Source organism: Canis lupus, chromosome 27 (assembly GCF_011100685.1).
Source record: "Canis lupus familiaris isolate Mischka breed German Shepherd chromosome 27, alternate assembly UU_Cfam_GSD_1.0, whole genome shotgun sequence".
NCBI lineage: Eukaryota > Metazoa > Chordata > Mammalia > Carnivora > Canidae > Canis > Canis lupus.
The window spans coordinates 6,008,602-6,033,694 of record NC_049248.1 but is presented as its reverse complement, the minus strand read 5'-3'; the positions used below and the strand labels follow the sequence as shown (position 1 = coordinate 6,033,694).

At 42.1% G+C, this 25,093-nt stretch overlaps 1 protein-coding gene and 1 long non-coding RNA gene across 9 annotated transcripts in view; one reads left to right on the top strand and one right to left on the bottom strand.

Moving 5' to 3' along the window:
• The window catches only part of LOC102151868, a 28,583-nt gene extending 11,893 nt beyond the window's left edge, over positions 1 to 16,690 (top strand). For 3 of the 4 annotated variants that reach the window (XR_005379763.1, XR_005379762.1, XR_005379760.1), the window contains 2 exons: positions 11,169 to 11,873; positions 12,458 to 16,690. This is a non-coding gene — a long non-coding RNA (uncharacterized LOC102151868). The remainder of the gene's footprint in view (positions 1 to 11,168; positions 11,874 to 12,457) is intronic. The other variant, XR_005379761.1, reaches the window with a different exon arrangement.
• Positions 1 to 25,093, bottom strand: part of GALNT8 (polypeptide N-acetylgalactosaminyltransferase 8) — a 134,681-nt gene that overhangs the window by 55,453 nt on the left and 54,135 nt on the right. For 3 of the 5 annotated variants that reach the window (XM_038576548.1, XM_038576546.1, XM_038576549.1), the window contains one exon: positions 21,317 to 23,323. The exons of the other annotated variants lie outside the window; for them this stretch is intronic. In XM_038576548.1, coding sequence (XP_038432476.1) covers positions 23,171 to 23,323 — 153 coding nt within the window. In that variant the 3' untranslated portion in view covers positions 21,317 to 23,170. Of the gene's footprint in view, positions 1 to 21,316; positions 23,324 to 25,093 lie in introns of those variants that run through there. 5 annotated transcript variants of the gene reach the window in all.

Here is a 25,093-nt window from a genome sequence, read left to right as displayed (position 1 = left end):
GTCCAGTGCTCAACCTAGTCATCTGCTTTCCTGAATGCAGAAGTAATCCTCTGCGGCTTCCTTTTTTACACACACACACACACACACCACCACCACCACCACCACACCACACACACACACACACACACACACAGACCCCTGGGGGGTATTTCACTATCTCATCACTAGAAGTGAGTTCTCTCAGGAAAAGGATATGCATGCAGCCTTTCATTCAGGGTGCAGGCATAAGCTTAGCTCATCAGAGTCTGCATTTGGAATGCCACATCTGGCTGATGTGGACCATACTGTAACCATGCTCTCTGCAGCACAGAGAAACGGTTCCAATTTGAATTCCATTTCCATGAAAAAAAACTTCTAGCCTAATCCTCTGGTCTTTCCCAAAGCCAGGAAGGGGCCTTGCTCTAGGGAAGTACCCACAACCTCACAAAACAGGTCCTTGTTCTCTTGTTAAAAATAGGGAGATAAAGAGTAGAGAAGTGGGTACAAGTGCTGGGCTGGCCCGACACTGTCTAGAAATACTGCAGTTGGCATTCCCGATTTTGTCAGCTCAGGAATTGGCAGAGGAAGGGGCAAAGTGACATTTTATTCAAAGGAAAGATGGTTTCAATTTTTGACAACTTCCATGTGTCCAGATTCCATTTCCCACAGCTGCTTAGAGAAATGTCAAATTATGTGAGCATCCTGGTCTCCCTTAAAGTCATAGATTGATTAGGAGTGAGCAAAAGGGATTGGTGCCCCAAACTATAAATGAAAACATAGAGAGGAAAGCAGAACAATTTACAAGGTTAGACAATGCTTATTCATCACTGCAGTCCCAGTCCCTCAACTGGGAATGGCTGGTAAATAACAGACTATTCAACGTTTATTGAAAGAATGAACATCTGATTTCCATACTGGCTTGATACTGGGTTGCTTAAATATTTCAGGAAATAGCCAACTTGCTCTAGAAATGTGCCTATCATCTTATCATCTTCAGAGGAAGGGTAGATATACTTAAAGGGTAGGGCTCCTTTGCCTTCTGTTAAAGCTCAAGCTCCTGAGAGATGATATGGAAAGGGCACAGGCCATTGCCACAGATGCTACTTACCAGCTGTGCTATCCTGGGCACATTTCTTCTTTTAATATTTTATTTATTTACTCATGAGAGACACACACAGAGAGAGAGAGGCAGAGACACAGGCAGAGGGAGAAGGAGGCTCCCCTCGAAGAGCCTGATGTAGGACTCCATCCTAGGACCCTGGGATCAGGACCTGAGCTGAAGGCAGACACTCAACCGCTGAGCCACCCAGGGAGCCACAGCCTCCCTGTGCACATTTCTTAACCTCTCTGAGCCTGTGTTCTCTTCTTTAAAATGAAGCCAAAATTTCTCTTCTTAAAAAAAAATCTCTTCTTTCCAAATTAATATGAAGCTATTAGGAGTATTTTATTCATAAAGTAGAAATTTAATAACTGTAATTCCTTTCTCCTTCCCTTGGGTTGCCACAATTCCAGGGATAAAAATTTTGCCATAGAAATCTAGAACGCTAGGTTTTCTGTTCTTTCTTTCTTTCATCTCCTTGCCCTGCAATCTGGCATACATGACAGGTGTACAGATTCACTTCAGGATGTCAGGCTATATATTGGGTGCAAATCCCATCTCCCCAACTTTTAGGCAAGTTACTTAACTGATTTGGACTACCAATTTCTCATCTATAAAAAAGGATCCATAGAGTGCCTGGGTGGCTCAGTCGGTTAAGGCATTTGCCTTCGGTTCAGGTCATGAATCCCAAAATCCTGGGGTCAAGCCCTACATTGGGGCTCCCTGCTCAGTGGGAAGTCTGCTCCTTTCTCTCCCTCTACCCCTTGCCCTCCTCATGTTCTCTCTCTCTCTCTCAAAATAAATAAATAAAATCTTTTTAAAAGGGGGGGGAGGCACATAATAACATCTTTGTCAACACTGTCAAAGGGATGCTTTGTTATGAATTTTAAGGTTGTGCCCTGTATCAGGCAGCTGGTATGAGTGGATCTGAAGCCAAGCCTGCACTCCTCATATTGTGCCACACACCCTGCTGTGGCTGCTCAACATCCAGAAGAAGGGGTATCTTTTTCTAATCTGAACAAAGATCCTCTACGGGCTAAAGGTGGCTCTGAGCTGCTATCAGGATCGAATGAGATACAGCAAGAGTGCCACTTACCCTTGTTCATAATATAAGGAAGCTTTAAAAATATGCCCCAAATCTGATTACTTTTTCTCACCACTTTACTGCTCTAGAAGTCTCTCCATCAGTCTCATCCTGCCAGGGGTGTCCTCCTGCCAGGGGTGTGCTGGAGCTCCAACTGGCTCATAAGGGCCGACTGTTACATTTTCAGGAATTTTTCCAGCTTGTCAAACTGGTGGTTTAAAATTGTCCACAATAGGAACATTCACACCACAGAAATTAGCAAACATGACAAACCAGGGCCTTTCTTTCCCCCTAGAGAGCTGGTGTACCGGTGTTTCGCTCATTCCAACTATCCTGCAAACTGTTCTCCACCCCCAGCCAGGGTAATTTAAAAATGTAAATCCATATGTGTCATTTGCTTCCTTTAAAGACTCCAATATCTTCCCATTCACACCAAGTATAAAATCTGAACTCCCAACCTCAGTCCGTATGACCTATGTAATCTGGAAGGTGCTGGTGCCTGTCTCTGAGACTTTAGGTCCTCTCCTTCAGTCAGCCTCCGCCACGTGGGCCTCCTCACAGTTTTTGACATGGCAAGCTCTCTGTGGCTTCTGGTTTCTCACTTCCTTCTGGTCTCCACTTAAATGTCACCTCCATGGAGAGGCCCTCCCTGACCACACCCCACCTATTCCTCATAGAACTTATCCCCATCTCGCACAACCTATACTTGTCTCTTTGTAAAGGCTTTATTGCGATAGAATTCACATGCCATACAATTCACACATTTAAAATGGGCAATTCGATAGGTTATAGTCTATGCAGAGTTGTGCAAACTATCACCATGATCAATTTTAGAATATATGCCTCACCTCCAAGGAAACCCCTTTAGCTATCACCTCCAAAGCCTTCCTCAAAGTCCCCCTTCATTTCCAACCAGTTCACAGCAACCACTAACCCACTTTCTTCCTTTATATTTGCCTATCCTAAACATTTCCCATAAATGGAATAATATAATACATGGCCTTTTGTGACTGGTTTCTTTCCTTTGCGTAAGATATTCAAGGTTCAATCTGTCATAGCCTGTGTTAGGACTCCAATCCTTTCTGTGGCCAAATAAGATTCCATCACAAGGATATATCACACTTTGTTTACCCATTCACCTGCAGATGGAAAATTGCATTATTTCTACCTTTGGGCTATTATGAATAATGTGCTAGGAACATTCACATACAGATTTTTTGGTGGACAGGTTCTCATTTCTTTTGGGTATATACACCTGGCAGTGGAATCACTGGGTTACATGGTCACTCTGTATTTAACTTTCTGAGGAACTGCCTGTTTTCCAAAGTGGCTGCACCACTTTACATTCCCACCAGCAGGAAATTTTCTGTATCCTCACCAACAATGGTAAGTTTTTTGCTTGTTTGCTTACTTGTTTTTTTCATTGTAGCCATCCTACGGAATGTGAAGTGGTATCTCATTGTGGTTTTGATTTGCATGTCCCTCATGGTTAATGATGTTGAGCATCTTTCCATGTGCTTATTGGCCATTTGTGTGGCATCTTTGGAGAAATGTTTATTCAGATCCTTTGTCTGTTTTTAAAGAATTCTTTATTTATTCTAGATACAAGTCTCTAATCAGATACATGATTCGCAACATTTTCTGCCCTTAGTGAGTTTTTTTTAAAAATTGATTAAATTTTATTTTTTAGAGTAGACTTACAAAAAAATTATGAGTTGTCTTTTCACTTTCTTGGTAGTGCAAACTTAAAGTAAAAAAGGTTTTAATTTGATAATTCAAATTAATCTATTTTGCTCTTGTTGCTTGTGTTTTGAGTATTTTAATTAAGACTCCATTGCAAAGTCCAAGATCCCAAAGATTATGCCTATGCTTTCTTCTAAGAGTTTATAGCTTTGGCTCTTGCACTTTGGTCCTTGATCCATTTTGAGTTACGTTTGCATATAATGCAAGGTTAGGGTCTAACTGTAGACATCCACTTGTTCCAATTTATATATTTCTTCTTAAAAATGTATCTATTTTCCTGCTTATGTCATCAGCTCCATGAGGACAGAAATTCTTTTCTGTTTTGTTCACTGATGTCTGTATCCCCAGCACCTAAAACCATGCTTGGTCCTTAGTGGGCACTCAAGAATAAGTAATTCGGGCAGCCCAGGTGGCTCAGCAGGTTAGCACCGCCTTCAACCCAGGGGCTGATCCTGGAGACCCAGGATCGAGTCCCACATCAGACTCCCTGCATGGAGCCTGCTTCTCCCTCTGCCTGTGTCTCTGCTTCTCTCTCTCTCTCTCTCTCTCTCTCTCTCTCTGTGTGTGTGTGTCTCTCGTGAATAAATACATTTAAAAAAAAGAATAAGTAACTCAATAAATGTAATTTATTATCATTATTTTATACTTTCAACCCCCATGATCTTCAGCTCAAAATTCCTAACGAAAAACAGTCTTTCACAGAAATCCTACCTTTACTCTTGTACCTGGATTTTGTTCTTCCTGGTTATAACCCTGAGGCTTCAACTAACCTAAGGATAATCTTGGCCTCTATATCTACTGTCTGTCAGCTTCTTAGCACCTTCTCTTCTATTCTCTGTTCCCCACCCCATTCCTCTTCTCTCTCCCTAATCATCTCAGCCTCTGACTTCCAGGGATCACCATCCTCCTCCCTGTACCAGTTACTCACCTTAGGGACCCCCAGTGTTTACCTAGAGTTCTGCCTTTCACAAGATGCTCTTGAGTTTGCCCTACAGACCCCCAGGAGACCCCTATGAGGCAGATCAAGTACTTAGTAGAATTTCTATTTTTAAAATGAGAGCCTGAGTCCTGAACAGCTTACTTGGGCAGCCTGTAGGGCCCACAGCTTATTAGTGGTGGCACTGTGACAGGAAGCCATATCTTCTGTCTCTAAATGGGTGCAAATCCCATGAAAACGGCCTTCAGGGGACGCCTGGGTGGCTCAACAGTTGAGCATCTGCCTTTGGCTCAGGGCATGATTCCGTGGTCCTGGGATCAAGTCCTGCATCGGGCTCACTGCCTGGAGCTTGCTCCTCACGCTGCCTATGTCTCTGCCTCTCTCTGTGTCTCTCATGAATAAATAAATAAAATCCTTTAAAAAAATGCCTTCAGGTTTTTGTTTGCATGAGGACAATTCTATCACACCATCTGGAATGCCTTCTCAAATTTCCAGTCATTTCCTTGATCATTCCAACTATCAAGTACTTTTTTTTTTACAGTGTCAGATAACTTTTGATAAATTAATGCTATATGCCAGACACTGTGCTATTTTACATACATTATTCTCTTAATCTTTGCCCTTCCCTGAAGTTCAGGGAAGTTGACAAACTTTCCCAAGTTCACCTAGCTAACAAACGGTAGGGTTAGCATTTAAACCCAGGTTTGTAACAACCACAAATTGCAATCCCCTTTCATAAGGAAATCCACTGAAAGGGGAAACAAAACTAGTTATAAAGAGAAGGGAAACCATGGAGTTCTTCTCCACCCTTTTTTTTTTTTTTCTGAAACAGGGACCTTGAGGGCTCTAGGACTAGAATCCTGAATCCTGGTTCTCTACACTTTCTGCTGGTCTCCTTCTTCAACTCCTCCTCTTCCACCTTTTTTCTAGCTCTTGGGCTGAGCCCTTTCTTCTTGTCTTCCCATATACCCTGAGACCAAGCCTCTCTTCCTTTTCATGCCTCTCTGAGGCAGAAGCAGTCTATAGCTCTCCCTCCCCCAGGCAGAGCAAGAATAGCTCATGGCTGGATAAAAGCTCTGAGTTCTGAGCCACAATCATTATTTTCCTTTAACTTGTCATGTCTTTTCTTTCAAATGACCCCTATTCATCACTCTCTGCAGCTTGCCCCTCAGCCTTCATACATATGGCTCAGCAGCTTTCTTCCAATGACCCATTCTTAGACATCTTCAGAGAAGGACTTGCTTTCCAAGTCGCCATTAGAGCCCCCTTGCAACCAGCCCCCAGTCTTCAGATCACAGAGTTCATTACTGAGCCTACTGCAGCTCTCAACAACTGGACACTTAATGGAGATGTATCTGTCCCTTGGGATGGCTCTAAAAGCAGCACACATCAGTAAATAGTTTCTTCTTGCTGTTTTTTCCAAGGTAGGGCTTGAACTGGTGAAAGGGAGAAGGAATAATCTTCTTATTAGGTCTTAAAAAATACTTATTCTACAAAAATCATCAGTCTTGAAATATGCAAGGGAGGTAGAATTTCTTCTATTCCTAATTAAGTTCCCATCATCAGATGGGGGGGGGGGCATGGGGGGGGCGGGGAGAAATGGATTGGAATGGCAAAAAGGCCCTAACATTTGGAGTCAAGGAAGTCTTCATTACAAAGCATTTACATCAGAGTTCCCTCTACTCTCTGTTCAATTGATTTGCATATTTAGTTGCACAAGCATTTGAATTAGTCTGGACCTTTCTCTCAGGCCAAATTCCATTTAATTCTCCTTTAGATGACCTATATTGCCTTATTTATCCCTCTAAGTTATTTTGCCTGGTTTAATCCCCCCTCCCCGCCTATCACTCTTGATTCGGACCCCATTATAATCCTCAGTGAGGGGAATTAGTGTGGAGATGTTGGAAAGGGGACAATTACTTGGAAAAGAAGCAACAAAGGCAGATGAAGATGGCTGGTGACATTGCTTCTATCAGAGTCAGGAAGCATCACTGTGTCTGTCAGACAAAAAGCTCTTTCCTAAGGGTGCCAGGGCTAATGGACTATTTTCTGTTTAAAAATTTTTACTGATTATAATGGACTATTTCTTACTGAATATTGTTTCCTGATACACTCTAAAAGAAACCACAAAAGAGGACTGCTCTCACAACCCGCAATTTATATTTCCTCCCTGAAGCGTTTGTTCTCCCAGGCACCCCTTTCAGGGCATGAAAACCCGCATTCCCTATCTATCATCTGCGTAGCACTACTCAGCACCAGCACTTACTTATCTAACTTAATTCTAGAAACAATTGTACCATTACAGTGGTATATTAGAAAGGCTGATCAGGTATTTGGTAAACCAAATCATTTCCTTTTCCCTCTGGGCGCACAGTTGGACTACATTTCCTAGCTTCCCCTGCAGTTAAATGCATGCAGCCATGTGACTGGGTTCTGCCCAGTGGAATGTGGGAAAAATGGATATGGTCACTTCTTTACCTGGACCCTAAAACTGCACAATCCTTAACACTGTCTCTCCTTTCCCTATCTGTTGGGCAAAAAAGGGGCAACTCTGAGCACTGCTTGGTGGAGGGCATTGAGCAGCCATAAGATGGAGAGATCCGGAGTCCATGAGTTACAGGTTGGAGAAGAGCTATGCAGAAGAGCCACTTGAGAAGGAATGACCCTTTTGAACTGTGGTATGAGTAAGACATAAGCTTACTTTGTGTTAAACTTCAAACTTTTGGTTACAGCAGTTACAGCCTGACTTATACATCCCCCATTCTGTAGATTATGGAATTGAGACATGATAAATTTGTGTGACTTCCCCAAAGCCAAATGCTTATTAAATGGAAGAGCTGAGATTCATAGTCAGATTTTCTGACTAAAACCAGTGCTTTTGCCACTATACCACAGCTGCTGCTTAATTGCTTCTGCTCCTACCTTCAAAGAAGCAACAAATCTGCTGAGACAAGTAATCATCTTCTACAAATGCATTCATCATTCATTGATGCTGTCCTAGTTAGGACCTTCATGCAGATGGCTCTGGGGGAAAGAGCCTCAAAGCCTGGAGGTACTCAGGGCCAGGTCCTGGGCATAATATGGGAAGAGATGCTGCAAATTCATCTTTGAGGACCTCAACGCAGCCTTAGCCAACAGGAGGCCACAAGGTTAGCTTAGGGAGGCTGACTACAAAGGTAGAAAATGACTGCATTAAACTCACATTACAAAAAGGAAGACCATATGTGGCCCCTGGAAGAAAGGAAGCCCTAAAATTGGAAAGTCATTATGTGTAGCTGGCATATCAGCCCACCATCACTTCCCTGTCTGAAATTCTTCAGTCTCTTCCTAATGGCTGTAGCATCAAGTACAGCTCCTTATCTTCACATGAGACCTACCATGATCTGCCCACACTTACCTATCTAGACTCAACTCTCTTCCTTAAGAATGGCACAGGAAGAATGTGAGAAAAGCACCTTCTGCTCCAGTAACTTTTAAACTATCTTAACTTCCAGGGAACACCATACTGCCCAGGTCTTTGCAAATGGTCTTCTCTCTGTATGGACCCCCATCTCCAGTTCTAGCTCCCTTAAATCTCAGGTCAGGTGTCATCTCTTTTTCCAGTGTGGGATTATTGCCCCTCCTCTGTCCCCTTTGCACACCTGCAGTATAATGTTTGTCAGACCACTCTGCAATCGTTCATTCTTGCTTCCCACTTTTTACTATGTACTGTGCACCTTTGACTTCCCACCATCTAACAAAGCCCATGGGACATAGTAAGAGTTCAACAAATGAGGGATCCCTGGGTGGCGCAGTGATTTGGCGCCTGCCTTTGGCCCAGGGCGCGATCCTGGAGACCCGGGATCGAAACCCACGTCGGGCTCCCGGTGCATGGAGCCTGCTTCTCCCTCTGCCTGTGTCTCTGCCTCTCTCTCTCTCTCTCTCTGCGTGACTATCATAAATAATAAATAAAAATTTTAAAAAAAGAGTTCAACAAATGAGTAAGTAAGTAAGCACATGGGTAGATGCATTAAATAAGCAGAATTCTGGGGCGGGGGGAGTCACTGGACACCATTGTAAACAGAATAATAATGGTCCCTCAAAGGTGTCCCCATCCTAATCCCTTGTAACCTATATTACATTACATGGCAAAATAGTATTGAAGTTGCTAATCAACAGACCTTAAGATAGAGAGATGATCCTGGATTAGCCAGATGGGCCCAATGTAATCATAGCAACCCTTAAAAGCTAGAAAAGGAGGGAAGAACAGTCAGTGTCAGAGTGATGCAATGTGAGCAAAGTTTGACTAGCCACTGCTGACTTTCAAGATGGAAGAGGGTCATAAGCCAAGGAATACAGAGCAGCCCCTAGAAGCTGGAAAAGACAAAAACGGAAACAAAATAAAGCAAAAGAACAAGCAAGAAGAGATTTGCTCTAGAACTTCCGAAAAGAATCACAGCCCTGCCAACACCTTGATTATAACCCAGTGAGACCTATGTCAGACTCCTGATCTCCAGAACTACAGATAATATGCTTATGTTGTTTCAAGCTACTGTTTGTGGTAATTTGCTCCACAAATTAGAGAAAACAAATACAGGTACTTTTAAACTCCATGCAAAATGTTTCCCAAAGAAAAAACTATAATGCATTCATTCGCTGTGATTGAACATCTTCTCTGTACAAAGCATTAAGTCCTAGAGGGATATAGAGCTGAATCAGAACAAATCCTGGCTAGGGGTCTATCCTTCCAGGAAATTTGAGGATGGAGAGGGGTGGAGCACATCACAATCTGCCATTAGAAGACTAGAAGGCATTGAAAGAGTGAGGGAGCTGAGTGTAGGAAGGAAATAGAACCCGAACCTGTAGCTGAACTCATCTCCCCTTGCCAAACAAGCATAAGGAGCTATACTCAAGGAGACCTTGAAGGCTGCCATTCAGTTTGGGTTCCAGATCAGGCCACCCTGGGAACCAAGAGCCCCTTACATATGAAAAGAACTGTCCTTGGTGACAAATCCATGTAAGAATAGGAGATGAGAATTGCAGAACGCCAGGACCAGAAGTCACTCTTGTCCAATTTAACAGATGAAACAAGGCTGGGAGAGGAATACTCCCTTCATCCTGAAGCCTAGTGTGACCCTCTCCAGTTAGGTTTAATCCTCCTTTCACAGATGTACTTCCTGAGCCCTTGCATCAGGTCTCTGTGTTAATCATCATTACCGATATCACAGGGTGCATGTGTTTGCTTACTCCCATTGCACTTTCTATTTCCTGAAAGCAGGGGCTAAAACTTTCCAATTTTTTTTCAGTCCCTTCAACAGTGGCTAATATATGACTATTGAAAAGTAAGTGTTTGTTGGATGAATTAATGTAAGATCCTGGCAAGGGAAATCCGATAACAGAGACTTTCCAAATCAAGGTATGAGAAAAGCGAGAGATTGATAGCAAGTTTTCTTCAATGAATATGCATTACTTTTTATAGTCTAGAAGAAAGTTTTGTTTTCACAAAAGTGATTCAAATCCATATTTTTTGTGTATTTCAAAGCCTATAATTTTCTATTCTTCCCTCTTGGAAACCCAAATCAGAGCCCTCATTCATTCACGTATCAGTTGTATGACCATGGACCAGTAAATTAACCTCTGAGAGCCTTAGTTTCTTCACATCGAAAGTATGAATAATAACACCTATTTTGTCAGATTCTTTGAAGGATGATAGTATTTGCACAGCTCCGTTACCCAGTGCACAGTAGATGCTCAGCAAGTGATAACTGTAATGAGCATCCTTCTAGGTTGGGAAGCACTGACCCCTGGCATAGGTCCAGCCCTGCGAGCTCCTTCCCACTGCACCTGGAGAACAGAGCTCTTCCAATATTCTTCCATCTGTCCTCTTCCTTCTTAGAACAGTAGCCCCCTGCACTGGGCTGATAAGCTGAGGGAATGCTCTGCTCCACACAAAACCTGCACCTGAAAGAGACTCACTGACATTATTGTTCTAGAGTTATCTCCTAAAGCCTGTACTAAAAACTTCTGCCTTTCAGCGGATGACTTCTCCAAATGAAAAATGCTAGATTTCTGTGTAGAATATTAAGTTAAAAAATCAAGCTACAACTGTGAATCAGGTATGGCCTTTATTTTATAAAATGTATAAATATGTTCAGGCATATAGATTTAAAGAAAAAAGATGAAAAGGAGATAAAGATAAATTTATAATTATCACCTCAAAATGGTAAGATTATGCATGCTATTTATCTCTTTGTTTATCATTTATGTCTCCATGTGCCTTGGAACATTTATAATGAAAACTAGAAGATAATATTAGTCATTCATTTGTTTCTCTATGTATTCCTTAGGGAGAAGATGGCAATGAAGACATTTCTGCCGGTCACTGTGCTCCCTGTAGGCCCAGCTGTCTCCCAGGGCTTGCCCTCATCTCCTTCTTGTCCTTTCATTTCATCCAGGCAAATTCATTATTGGCTCCCTTTACTCTCAGTTCTCTGTTCACCTGTAATCATGTCCTTGGGATAATCTTGGGCTTCTCGACCAGGAAGAGTCCATTTCTCTTCACTCATTTCCTCAAACGTCATACTTGTCAGGAAGTCTCCTAAACATGAGGCATGAGCTGAGAACCTTCTCCACACACCGCCCACACCTCTTACTTAGCCTGTCCCTGATTCCTATGCTCCTGCTTCTCTTTCTGCACCATTCAAGTTGATTCAACCAAGTGTCAGATATAGAAAAATTAAAGTTGGGACTGAAGGGCAGGAAAAATGGATGAAAACCATAAAATTCAAAAGAAACATTGCTAAGTTTGCATACCCTTGATATGTCTAGGTCATGCATCCAGCAGCTACAAGGTCTCAAAAGGCAACAACAAAAAGGGATTCAAATGGACCTTTCTCTCTCTTTTTCTAACCCCTGCAGTAGGAGGCAAGACAATGTGTAACTGAAAGAGAAAAGGCAGGGTGTCCCTTCTGTGAGGAGACTCACTCTCCAAAGAAAAAACCTGTATTACAAGGTGCCCTCATGATGGTAGAGAGGAAACATGCAGTCTCAAGGTAATCTGAACCCTGTCCCCTGAGCCATCCCTGCAGGGAGCTTATTTACCTTGGCTTTTCTGTTCTCTGACTCATGCATGTACTTAAACTCACTCACTCACTCACTATGTGTCTTTTAATACACTGGCTTTTTTTTTTTTTAATTCCTAACTATGGCTTTAGAACTGACCTGCACTCTCAGTCTAGAGGTCCATTTATAATCACAAACACCGGGAGTGTGATGACAAAATCAAAGGTATTACTTATTAAAATAACATTGTAAGGGAACACCGGATTCACCGTAAAGATTTCTTTTTTAAAAACTTGGGATATTTGTCTCTCTTCTTGTTACTATTTCAGGGAAAATAACTGCCAAATGGAGTTTTTCCATATTTGACTTGAAAAGGGGCGGGGAGTGCGGTAGAAGTTGATCCTTGTTATAACATTGGTGCCAACAGTTGGCCTGAAATAAGTGTTCACAGCCAGATTTTCAAATTTCAGTAACCAGGAGCCCATAATGAAAAGACTCCTATAAGTCTCCCTCTCTCTCTCTTTCTCTCTCTCTCTCTCTTTCTCCGCCCCCACCCCCACCCCCGCGCCCTCAGGCTTTTGGCCAAGAAGAGCAGGAACCTTTGATCTTGTCTGGAGCCCAAAGGATCTAAGGATGGAGTGGAGACAGACAAGAGTCTGCCAAAGTCTCAGCTGGGTACTTATTCAAAGCATGTCTCGGGTGAAGTCTCTACTATTGGATTTGCCAGACCACTCCCGCCTAAGGCCAGGGCAAGTGGAATTTCAGATCAGTTGCCTATTTATTCTACCATGTTCTGCTCAGGGCGTGACCAGCCAATTGGTCTATTTGCCCAAAGAGGCTCAACCCAACCACAGCCCACCCTCCTCCAGGCACTTTGGCTGCTCCCTTCAGAACCTCCCTTCCTTGCCTGTTGGGTGGAACTGGTCCTGACTACTTTTATTTTTTCAAACCCCTCTGTGCGTAATAAACAGGATGTTTGGAAAAGCTCAAGATGGCCAGGGGTCCGCCGAGTTGGCCCTTGATTCTCACTTGGAGAGCAGTGTTGGGCAATATCCATGGAATTACTGCTGCCTGGATGTTGCCCAGAATAGCTAAATCCTCTACCCCACCCTACTCCCCCCACCCTCTCTCTCTCTCTCCCTCTCTCTTTCTGAGAGAACTTGGCTACAGGGAGTTTGCACTGTTCAAGAGGTGCCTTCACTTTTTAAGGGTATTTCTTATGGGAGACTTAAGAAATCTCCCTGCTCCCAAAGAGTTCATTTAAGGAAGAAAAGTGAATCCAATCGATGGGAACCTTACTCCCTTTACAAAGCTCTTCTCAAGATCCTAAGGGCTAGGGCAGTGCCCTAAGAAAAATCCTCCATGAAAAATAGTTTGCCCTTGATTAAAAGTCCATTGGGTAAAGTGTTTTTGAGTAGACCCCTCTACTGCCCTGTCCTGAATGAATGAAAAGATCAGATTATCCCACTGATTGGTAGTAGCCAATGCCTGCTCCACTGGAACTGAGTTAACCCTAGGTGCGAAAGTTTTAACATCTGAGGGTGGGTAGAGGCAAGTAAACCTCAAGCACAGAGAGCAAACCAAAGCCTTCCTGCAGGGTGGGAAATAAGAACAGCAGCAACTACAGATAGAGGCCTTTTCTCAGGGCCCTCTCACAGCCTCCCTGCCTGGCCAATCCCTAGACTTAGCTATCAACATTTTTACACTGAGCCACCACTTACCATTGCTAGGGTTCCCTGAGAACTACCTAGCACCATGTGGCCCCTGCAGCAGATATTAGAAGAAAATATAGTCCTCTGCCAACCCCATTCCATTCACCACCCTGCCGGATCTATTGCCCTCTGATCCTGTCCTAGAGCATGCTGATTTGCCCACTGCTAATTACCACTGCTAATACCCATGCAGCCTACTTCTCCAGCCACATCTATCCTGCAGCATCCTCCATCACCCAAACTGGTTTTGTAGTCACCACCATTGTTATTCTTGAGCCAGCGTTTTCCTGTCTTCTTAGTCTATGTCTCCTGTTCCCTAAGCCATTCAGGAGCAAAGTGTTCAGAAGTGAAGTGTTCCAGCTCAGAAAAGCAAATCAAGGTTTGGCAGACAGACCATTCCCAGAGCAGCAGCCCTGCCTGGGACCTAGTGTTTGGGTCTAACTAGGGAAGAGAATCCCTCATTGGAGTGGCAGGACTCACGGTTTAGAAAGCAGAGCATGGGTGCCTAGAGCTTCTGTACTGCAGAATCTGTGTCACCTGCTCTGTACCCTGGACCTATTAATGAGGAAGGATTCTAGCAGGGGGGGAAGGGAGTCTGTGATGGGGTTAGGAGGACAGATTTTGGAGGAAAGGAGTGCAGTGGATTATGATGCTAGAGCTTTAAGCTACTCTTGGATTCCTTTTATTGCACCTGTAATCCTAGATTTTCTCCTTCCCTCACAAGCAGAGGAACTGGGGAAATACATGTTACTTCACTCCATGTCAGTGAACTCTTTCTTCATCAGAACTTCTGCCCTGGAGAGAGGTTCTTGAAGAGTAAAAAGTCACTGGGAACTAATTGTTGAAGATTGTTACAATTATGAGAACCACTGTGCTCTGGAAGGAGCCAATCAGACACTGTGGCTGGGCTGCTGTCCACCCAGCCATAGCTGAGAACTTGCAGCCAACCACAGCACATGTGCACACAGATATGAGAAAAAAAGACTCCTGGGAAACTGATTTTGTGGAAGACATTTAAAAACATTTGGCAAATTTTCAACATGGATGGACCTGGAGGGCATTATTCTAAGGGAAATAAGCCAGATATAAAAAAGACAAATGTGATCTCACTTATATGTGGAACCTAAAAATAGACTCATGGAAGCAGAGAGTAGAATGGTGGTTGCCAGGGGTCAGGGAGGTTGGAAATGAAGAGGCAGTGGTCAAAGAGTACAAAGTTTTAGTTTTGCAAGATGAGTAAGTTCTAGGGCAATATAGCATAGTGTCTATAGCTAACAATACTATGTTGTATATTTAAAAATTTTCTAAGAGGGTAAATATTACAGTAAGATTTATTATTATAACCACTACTATTTATGGTAAGTATGCATACCACAAATAGTAGTGGTTATAATAATAATAACAATAATAATAAAAGGGAGAAGAAGAAACTTTGGGAGGTAATCGGTATGTCTATGGCCTTGATAGTGGTGATGATTTAATGGAGGTATACTTATCCCCAAACTCATTGAGGTGCATATATTAAATATGTACAGCTTTTTACATGTCAATCATACTTCAATGGAGTAGTTTTAAAAAACTGCCAAAAACAATAGAAGAACCACAAAATTTTTATTTAAAAACCCTGAAAGAAACCCCTTTGATTGATTGCTTAATGGAGAACCCAGAGCAATAAATTGATGGAGACAATAGGTTTCTGTAATGTTATGGTAGTAGTCCCAATTTCCCAGCAGACATTATCTTAGGGACTCAGGAAAAAAAATCAGAACTCTCAGGAATTTTCACAAATTCCCCAAAGCATAAGTTATTCCTTACTAGTTCTAAGATTAGTTATATTCTTTACTTGCTATTATGGATTTCTAAAAGTTGTTTAATAAATAAGAGATATTGGGATGCCTGGGTGGCTCAGCGGTTGGGAGCCTGCCTTCAGCTCAGGTTGTGATCCCAGTATCTGGGATCGAGTCCCGCATGAGGCTCCCTGCGAGGAGCCTGCTTCTCCCTCTGCCTGTGTCTCTGCCTCTCTCTCTCAGTCTGTGTCTCTCATAAATAAATAAATAAATAAATAAATAAATAAATAAATAGTAAGAGGTATTAAGCCTAGTAATATTAAGCCTCACAAAACTATAGGTTATAGCAAATATTCAAACCCTAGAAACATCAGCCAACATTACATGAAATTTGTAGTATTTAAAAAATGTAATTTTGGGTCTTTTGGTAAGAGGTTAGTGAGGTTAACAGCACTAATCAGAATCATGTTGAAATTGCTAATTTAAGAACATATTTTGCTCCTCAAACTTGTTATTCCTTAGAATGCCATAAGTTTTGTATGAAGTTTGCTATGCATAAAAACTTAATATGTATTTCATTTACAACACTTCCTCACCAGTAGAGGGAAACGTCACACACACACACATTTACAGCATGGCTATTGCTATATGCACGTCCAACTGATTAGATTGTTGTGGCTGTCTTTTTTTCTGCATACTCCTGTCCTGGTTTCCGAAAATATACGCTTAACGTTGGACTCTGTCTCTGTTTCCTGTTCCTGCATTGCTTTGGATGTCAGTCATCTCTATGTAACTTGCAAAGCTTTAATTCTTACGGAAGAATTCTAGAGCTCTTTCTTGTCTTCCTAATTTTTCAACTGGTTTTTCTCGAAACTTAAAATTGGAAAAATGCACAACTTTCCGGAGCAGTGCTGGGAAGGAATTCTCATATGGAACACTACTAGTCAAGATGCAGGCCCAATGGGAAGGCCTTCCCGCAAGCTCTCTGGAAGAGGACATAGGGAGCTTGGTGGAGGGGTGACTAGCTAGGATTTGGGGGCTACTACTGGCCCCAGGACAATGCACCAGTGAAAACCACAGCTCATCTTTTTCAATTTAGCCTCGGCTAGAAAATGTATTGGAAGCAGAAGCCACCAAACTCATTTACTAGCTAATGAAGAACCTTTAAAGAATGGAAGGAGATTGATCCAACAACACATTAAGAAAATTATTCACCATGACCAAGTAGGATTTATCCCCCAGACACAAGGCTGGTTCAACACTCGTAAAACAATCAATGTGATTCATCATATCAGCAAGAGAAAAACTAAGAACGATATGATCCTCTCATTAGATGCAGAGAAAGCATCTGACAAAATACAGCATCCATTCCTGATCAAAACTCTTCAGAGTGTAGGGATAGAGGGAACATTCCTCAACATCTTAAAAGCCATCTACGAAAGGCCCACAGCAAATATCATTCTTAATGGGGAAGCACTGGGAGCCTTTCCCCTAAGATCAGGAACAAGACAGGGATGTCCACTCTCACCACTGCTATTCAACATAGTACTGGAAGTCCTAGCCTCAGCAATCAGACAACAAAAAGACTTTAAAGGCATTCAAATTGGCAAAGAAGAAGTCAAACTCTCCCTCTTCGCCGATGACATTATATTCTACATAGAAAACCCAAAAGCCTCCACCCCAAGATTGCTAGAACTCATACAGCAATTTGGTAGCGTGGCAGGATACAAAATCAATGCCCAGAAATCAATGGCATTTCTATACACTAACAATGAGACTGAAGAAAGAGAAATTAAGGAGTCAATCCCATTTACAATTGCACCCAAAAGCATAAGATACCTAGGAATAAACCTTACCAAAGAGGTAAAGGATCTATACCCTAAAAACTATAGAACGCTTCTGAAAGAAATTGAGGAAGACACAAAGAGTTGGAAAAATATTCCATGCTCATGGATTCGAAGAATTAATATTGTGAAAATGTCAATGTTACCCAGGGCAATTTACACGTTTAATGCAATCCCTATCAAAATACCATGGACTTTCTTCAGAGAGTTAGAACAAATTATTTTAAGATTTGTGTGGAATCAGAAAAGACCCCGAATAGCCAGGGGAATTTTAAAAAAGAAAACCATATCTGGGGGCATCACAATGCCAGATTTCAGGTTGTACTACAAAGCTGTGCTCATCAAAACAGTGTGGTACTGGCACAAAAACAGACACATAGATCAATGGAACAGAATAGAGAACCCAGAAGTGGACCCTGAACTTTATGGTCAACTAATATTCGATAAGGGAGGAAAGACTATCCATTGGAAGAAAGACAGTCTCTTCCATAAATGGTGCTGGGAGAATAGGACATCCACATGCAGAAGAATGAAACTAGACCATTCTCTTTCACCATACACAAAGATAAACTCAAGATGGATGAAAGATCTAAATGTGAGACAAGATTCCATCAAAATCCTAGAGGAGAACACAGGCAACACCCTTTTTGAACTTGGCCACAGTAACTTCTTGCAAGATACATCCAGGAAGGCAAAAGAAACAAAAGCAAAAATGAACTATTGGTACTTCATCAAGATAAGAAGCTTTTGCACAGCAAAGGATACAGTCAATAAAACTCAAAGACAACCTACAGAATGGGAGAAGACATTTGCAAATGACGTATCAGATAAAGGGCTAGTTTCCAAGATCTATAAAGAACTTATTAAACTCAACAGCAAAGAACCAAACAACCCAATCATGAAATGGGCAGAAGACATGAACAGAAATTTTACCAAAGAAGACATAGACATGGCCAACACGCACATGAGAAAATGCTCTGCATCACTTGCCATCAGAGAAATACAAATCAAAACCACGATGAGATACCACCTCACACCAGTGAGAATGGGGAAAATTAACAAGGCAGGAAACAACAAATCTTGGAGAGGATGCGGAGAAAGGCGACCCTCTTACACTGTTGGTGGGAATGTGAACTGGTGCAGCCACTCTGGAAAACTGTGTGGAGGTTCCTCAAAGAGTTAAAAATAGACCTGCCCTACGACCCAGCAATTGCACTGCTGGGGATTTACCCCACAGATACAGATGTAGTGAAACGCCGGGACACCTGCACCCCGATGTTTCTAGCAACAATGTCCACAATAGCCAAACTGTGGAAGGAGCCTCGGTGTCCATCGAAAGATGAGTGGATAGGGATCCCTGGGTGGCGCAGCGGTTTGGCGCCTGCCTTTGGCCCAGGGCGCGATCCTGGAGACCCAGGATCGAATCCCACATCAGGCTCCCGGTGCATGGAGCCTGCTTCTCCCTCTGCCTGTGTCTCTGCCTCTCTCTCTCTCTCTCTCTGTGACTATCATAAATAAATAAAAATTAAAAAAAAAAATTAAAAAAAAAAAAAAAAAAAGAAAGATGAGTGGATAAAGAAGATGTGGTCTATGTATACAATGGAATATTACTCGGCCATTAGAAATGACAAATACCCACCATTTGCTTCAACGTGGATGGAACTGGAGGGTATTATGCTGAGTGAAGGAAGTCAATCGGAGAAGGACAAACATTGTATGTTCTCATTCATTTGGGGGATATAAATAATAGTGAAAGGGAATATAAGGGAAGGGAGAAGAAATGTGTGGGAAATATCAGAAAGGGAGACAGAACATAAAGACTCCTAACTCTGGGAAACGAACTACGGGTGGTGGAAGGGGAGGAGGGCGGGGGGGTGGGGGTGAGTGGGTGACAGGCACTGAGGGGGACATTTGACGGGATGAGCACTGGGTGTTATTCTGTATGTTGGCAAATTGAACACCAATAAAAAATTATTTTATTAAAAAAAATGGAAGGAGATTGGCAAGGTGTTTGGAAAAGACAAATCCTGACCTAGCCATCATGACTTGTTAGAGAAAGAAGGAAAATAAACTATACCCACCCCACTCCTTAACTTGTCATAAAGTTGACTTTTTGCCTAGGTCTCTTTGCTAAGGAGGTTATATGTATTACAATATGTATACTCTCAGAGATAATGCCCCTCCCCAATCCATCCATCGAGTATTTTGTAAAATCAAGGACATTCTTTTATACTCTTATATAACCAGAGTACAGTAATCAAAATCAGGAAAATAATATTGATACAGTACTATTATCTGATCAACAAATCTTATTTAAATTTCATCAGTTGTCCCCTGCTGTTCTTTATAACCAAAAGAAAACTAATTACCCTCAAGTCTGGATTCCCATCCAGGACCACACATTCCATTTAGCTGTCAGGACTCTTTGTCTCCTTTAGTGTGGGAAAGTTTGTCAGTCTTTGTCTTTTATGACTTTCCCATTTTAAAGCATACAGACCATTTATTTTGAAGGATATTCCTTGATTTGGGCTTAATTTTTTTCCTCAAAATTATAGAGTCAGGTTCTTATTTGGGGCAAGAACACCATTTAAAATGATGTAGAGGTACCCGGGTGGCTCAGTGGTTGAGCCTTTGGCCCAGATTGTGATTCTAGGATTCTGGGATCAAGTCCCGCATCAGGCTCCCTAGAGGGAGCCTGCTTCTCCTTCTGCCTTTGTCTCTGCCTCTCTCTCTGTGTCTCTCAGGAATAAATAAAATCTTAAAAAAAATAAGGAAATGATATTGTATCTTTTAGTGCCTCTTATCAGAAGACATGTAATATCCATTTGTCCAGTAACTGATGATATTAACATTTACCACTCAGTTAAGATAGTGTCTGCCAGCTTTCTCCACCATGAAATTACAGTTTTATGTTTGTTAACTACAAATTAACAAATATCTTCTGGAGGGTTACTTTGATATTATGTATGTATTCTATTTCTCATCACCCATTAATTTTAACATCTATTTAACATTATTGCCTGAAACAATTTTAGCTATGGCTTGTCAAATAATTTTCTAATTCCAGATTTCTTCCTACATTTTTTAATTGGCAATCTACTCTAAAGAAGAATTTTCCCTTCTCCTTATTTCTTCATTCATCCACCTGTCCAACCATTCCTTTATTGGTATGAACTCATGGATTCTTATTTTATCCTATTGCTTTTAATCTATATAATAAAAGCATCATTTATTTTAATGCTCAAATTGTCCTAGATTTGGCCAGTGAGAACCCCTTGGATCTGCCTGCTATAGGTTGTGACATGTCGCCATCATTCGTGGAGCATTTCTTTATTTTCTAGCACAGGAAAATGTCTAAGGCCCCAGACCTAAAATCAAATATTTCTCCAAGGAGCCCTAATTCCTTTTACTAGAAAACGTTTAGAAACCAAGATCTGCATGTTGGATGCTGAGTGTGCTCAGAATGACTGCGTAAAATAGAGAAACAGAGATAAGTTCACTTTTTTAATTTGCACTCCATTTTGGATTTCCCTTTATCCTTGTTGGGTTTGTGTATTTATGTTTTGAATATATGAGAAATGTCACTCTGCCAACATCCTTTCTAAACCTGTTTCTATCCTCAGTCCTTTCTATTCTATTTCTAACCAATACCATCTGTAGGTAACTGATCTCATTAGTTTCTGGTTTATCTTTATGTTTCATTTTGCAGAAATGAACAGATATACGTATATTTTCCCCTTATCTCTTACCTGAAAGGTACAAACTATAAATGCAATTTTTCTTTTTTCACACTGGAAATCATTCCATATCTATTCAAAGAAATGTTCTAGTTATTTTCCATGGCTGCATAGTACTCCATTGTATGGATGTACTCAACCAGTCTGATGTTTGAACAGGTAGTTCATTTCCAACACTTTACAATTAAATTCAATACTGCAAATAATTCATTTATACATAAGTATTTTCTTATTTTTTAGAGGTGTGAATTTCTCAAGGTAGAATTGCTGGCACAAGTAAGAGAATGCACATATAGTATTTTTTAAAGATTTATTTGTTTATTTGAGAGCAAGAGAGAGAATGTATGCATGTGCATGAGCAGGGGGAGGGCTGGGATGGGGGAAGAGAATCTTAAGCAGATTCCCTGCTGAGCTGCAGATCCCAATGTCCTGAGATCATGACCTGAGCTGAAATCAAGAGTTGTTATGCTTAACCAACTGAGCCACCCAGGACCCCCTATAGTACTTTTAAATACTGCCAAACATCCCTCCAAAAGGATTGTACCACTTTGCATCCCTATCATCAAAATAGGAGATATCTGTTTCCCACAACCTTGCTAACAGAATGGTTATCATACTTTTTAATTTTCACCTATTTAAGTGAAAAAATGATCTCAGTACCATTTTAATTTGCATTTCTCAGAGTGAGATTAAACATCTTTTCATATGTTTAAGGATATTTCCCATTTTTTTGTCCATCCTTCCAATGGGTACAAACTTTAAAAAAAAAAAAAAAGCTTTGCTGTGAATTGCATTTTCCCTTCAATTTGCTATGAAGAAACTAGAAGTTATTTATTTGCTTTATCCTGTTCCTGAATTTTTTCATAATAAAATCTTACCTGTGGTAAAGTTTTAGTTCTCGATATGGATTTGATCACTGTGGAAATTTTATCAAGCCATACACTTATGACTTATACACTTCTAAGAGTTTACTTTAAAAAAATTTTAGCTTATTCAATTCTGCACTAAATTATCAGTGTCCTGTCTGCCCAATGCCTAAAGGTAGCCTCTTCCCAGAGTCATAACCAAGTAGCACTAACATAAGACTAAAAGAAAAAGGTGACCCTCTCAAGGAAGGGACCAGTCTGCATAATCTCAAAAGGTGAACACACAACACAACATACCCACATTGCATCCTACCTCCTCTCCTCCCATGGTGCCTACTCCCACCAACCACCAGGACCTTGCCAAAATTGGCATCCCTAGACGTATCTTCCCAATTCACTAAACTAAGGGAAAGGATTTATCCAGTGGGTGACAGTAAGGACCCTTGGTTTTAAGTTTGTGCCTGCAATCCCTTCTTTGTGTCCCAAAAAGTAATGCCTCTCTGTTCCAAGCCTCAATTTTTCCATAATTTGCAGGGAGAATAAAAAGAAATAGGTAATCAAGTCTATTATGTGTTATAAGCTACTTAAAGACTCAGATAGACTTGGACTTTTTCTACCATCCTCTATGCACTGTGCAGATCTGGGATTAGTGGAGACATGTTCTCTCGCCTACCCTTAGCCTTCAGAATCTCTTTGGTATGAGAGGGATTGAGTAATCCAAATAAAACTGCTGTTGTGGGGTGGGGAGATGGAGGGATTTTTAAAGATTATTCGTCTATTTGCTGCATCTTTCAGGACAGTTCAGAAAAGGGGAACAGCAGTGGTAACACACCTTCAGAGAATTGGTGCCACCTGAATCATTGTCATGCTGCCAGCCCAATGATGACCCAGCCTCTCCTGTGGAGCAGCCCCCAGGCTGTCTGGGGAGTCTCTGAGCATATGGGCTGGGGGAGGATGTGTGGGGCAGATGGCAATAGTAGTTGTCAGGAATGAAGACTAAACAGTGTTGGCAGAAGTCAACGATAGACTTCCACCCTCCTAGTTCTCTTCCCACATAGCAGCCAGATGATGGTGCTTATTTCAAGGAGTTTCCAAGAATGGCATTTGATATATATCATGACTTTCCAAGGGAAGCTGGAAGAGAGTTTCCTCACCCCTCTCCAGCCTGGGCATCCTAACACATGCATAGACCTCATCTCCCCACATCCCATGTGTTGCAGACTGAAGCCACAGTAAACATACACGCATACTTTCCTGTTCTCACCCTCTTCTACTTTGAGCAGCTTTAGTAGTAGAAGCCAGTGGCAAGAACTGGTATCCCAAATCCAGGCTCTCTGAGGATCATTGGATGTTAGTTTGACCCCAGTTTTGCATGGTGTACTGTATTGTCCATGCTTGTGTGGTGCAGTTCTGGAGCACAGGCACATAGGTGCCCAAAGTGTCTTTCTTCATTTCCAGACATCGTTTGGTAGCTCTGTTCATGACAGCTCTTCCCTGGATGGGAGAAGAGACAGAGTCAAGCTATTGAAATGTTCTCATCTCCTCTGCTGCTGCTTTTCCTGCTGCACTCAGTGACATACTTGAAGGGTTGCTAAATCTTCTGCCAGTAATCCAGAGGAAAAATGAAGCAAAGAGTAGAATTAGACCACCTAGTGCTTTCTCTACTAGTACCATGGCAGATGAACCACAGATCTGGGAGAAACAAGGCTGGGCTGGGTTCCTGTTATCATCTGCCTTTCATGAGGTTGAAGCATCAGGGCAATGTGACTGGCTACACATGACATGTTTTAGAGAGCCATGGCCCTCTCTACTTGGCCTTCCTTTCCACATCTTCATCCCTGAGCTCATAAAACCCATCAGGATTCTCCCTCCCTCCTCAGTGAGGCTCCCTGGCCAGATGAGTAGAAGCTACATTCAAGCATCTCAGCCTGTTTTCTCCACCACTTAGGAGGCAGTTCCTACCTCTTCTCTTCTGGGGGCTTCACCAAGGTTTACTACTGGGAACATTATGGGCTTAGGAGCCAAAGAGTCTGAGTTAAATCCCTACTCCACCACATACAGCAGAGGGCCTCAGGCAAATTACCTAGCCTAAGTCTCAATTTCCTCACCTATAAAATGGGTTTATAGTTAGTATTAGGGTTAAAATTAATATGAATTGAATTAACATAATTGGTTGATATTTATTGAGCATCTTGTACCTGGCACAAAAGATGTGCAGTAAATGTTAGTACATCTCTGCCTCTTCCCACTCTAATGGGAGAAGAGGAAGGGTCATCTCTCTCTTTGTTCCTATGTGCCATCTCCTGCCCCCTGAGCTCCTTCCTCCTTATATCTATGGTACAACTGTCATCACGCATTTGTCCTGATCCTGTCCTCTTCTTCCAAAGCCCTCCCATTCCCTAAACCCCTCTCCACCTCTTTGCAGGAATCATTCACAGAATCTATTTCAGTGTCCTGGTGAAATTATTTTCCCTTTATACACTGCCCCCCTACTGCCATCCTGAGTTAACAGCTTCCATATAAATGTACAGTGAGAGACCTTGATCTCACTGTCCCACTTTGGAACCTACCACCAAGGCTACAGCAGTATGTCCAAACCCTCTCTCATCTCTTCCCATCACAAAATGCCCCCCCACAACATTGTTCCCCTAAACTTGACTGTCCTGGCCACACTGAAATGCCCCAGGTGCACCTTCACAGGTGAACCTGCCCAGTGTGGGCAGTCACTCAGTCACTCAGCCTCCCCTGGTTCTTGAACTCCTCCTATCACCTCCACTGCTCCTTTCTGTAGGCCCCACTTAAAGCTCACAGGATACTCCTGGAGAGGATCCACCAACCAAGCAGGACTAGCCCACAAATATACCTACAGCAGTCTGGCTTAAAACTTGGCTTAGTCCTTAGGGATACTCTTCAAGACCTCCTCAGCACCTTTTTTTTTTTTTTAAGATGCATTTATTTATTCATGAGAGACACAGAGAGAGAGAGAGAGAGAGGCAGAGACATAGGCAGAGGGAGAAGCAGGCTCCCCGTAGGAGCCGGAAGCAGGAGGCAGGACTTGATCCTGTATCCTGGGATCACGACCTGAGCTGAAGGCAGCCTCCTAACTGCTGAGCCACCAAGGTGTCCCCTCCTCAGCACTTTTTATCCCTGGTCCTCATCCCCTTGATGCTCACTTTCACTAAATGCCTTTTTTTTTTTCACTTGTTGAGAAGATCACACAGCCAGCCAGTCTAGCCCTTCCCCCAAATGCCTTGAGTGACACTT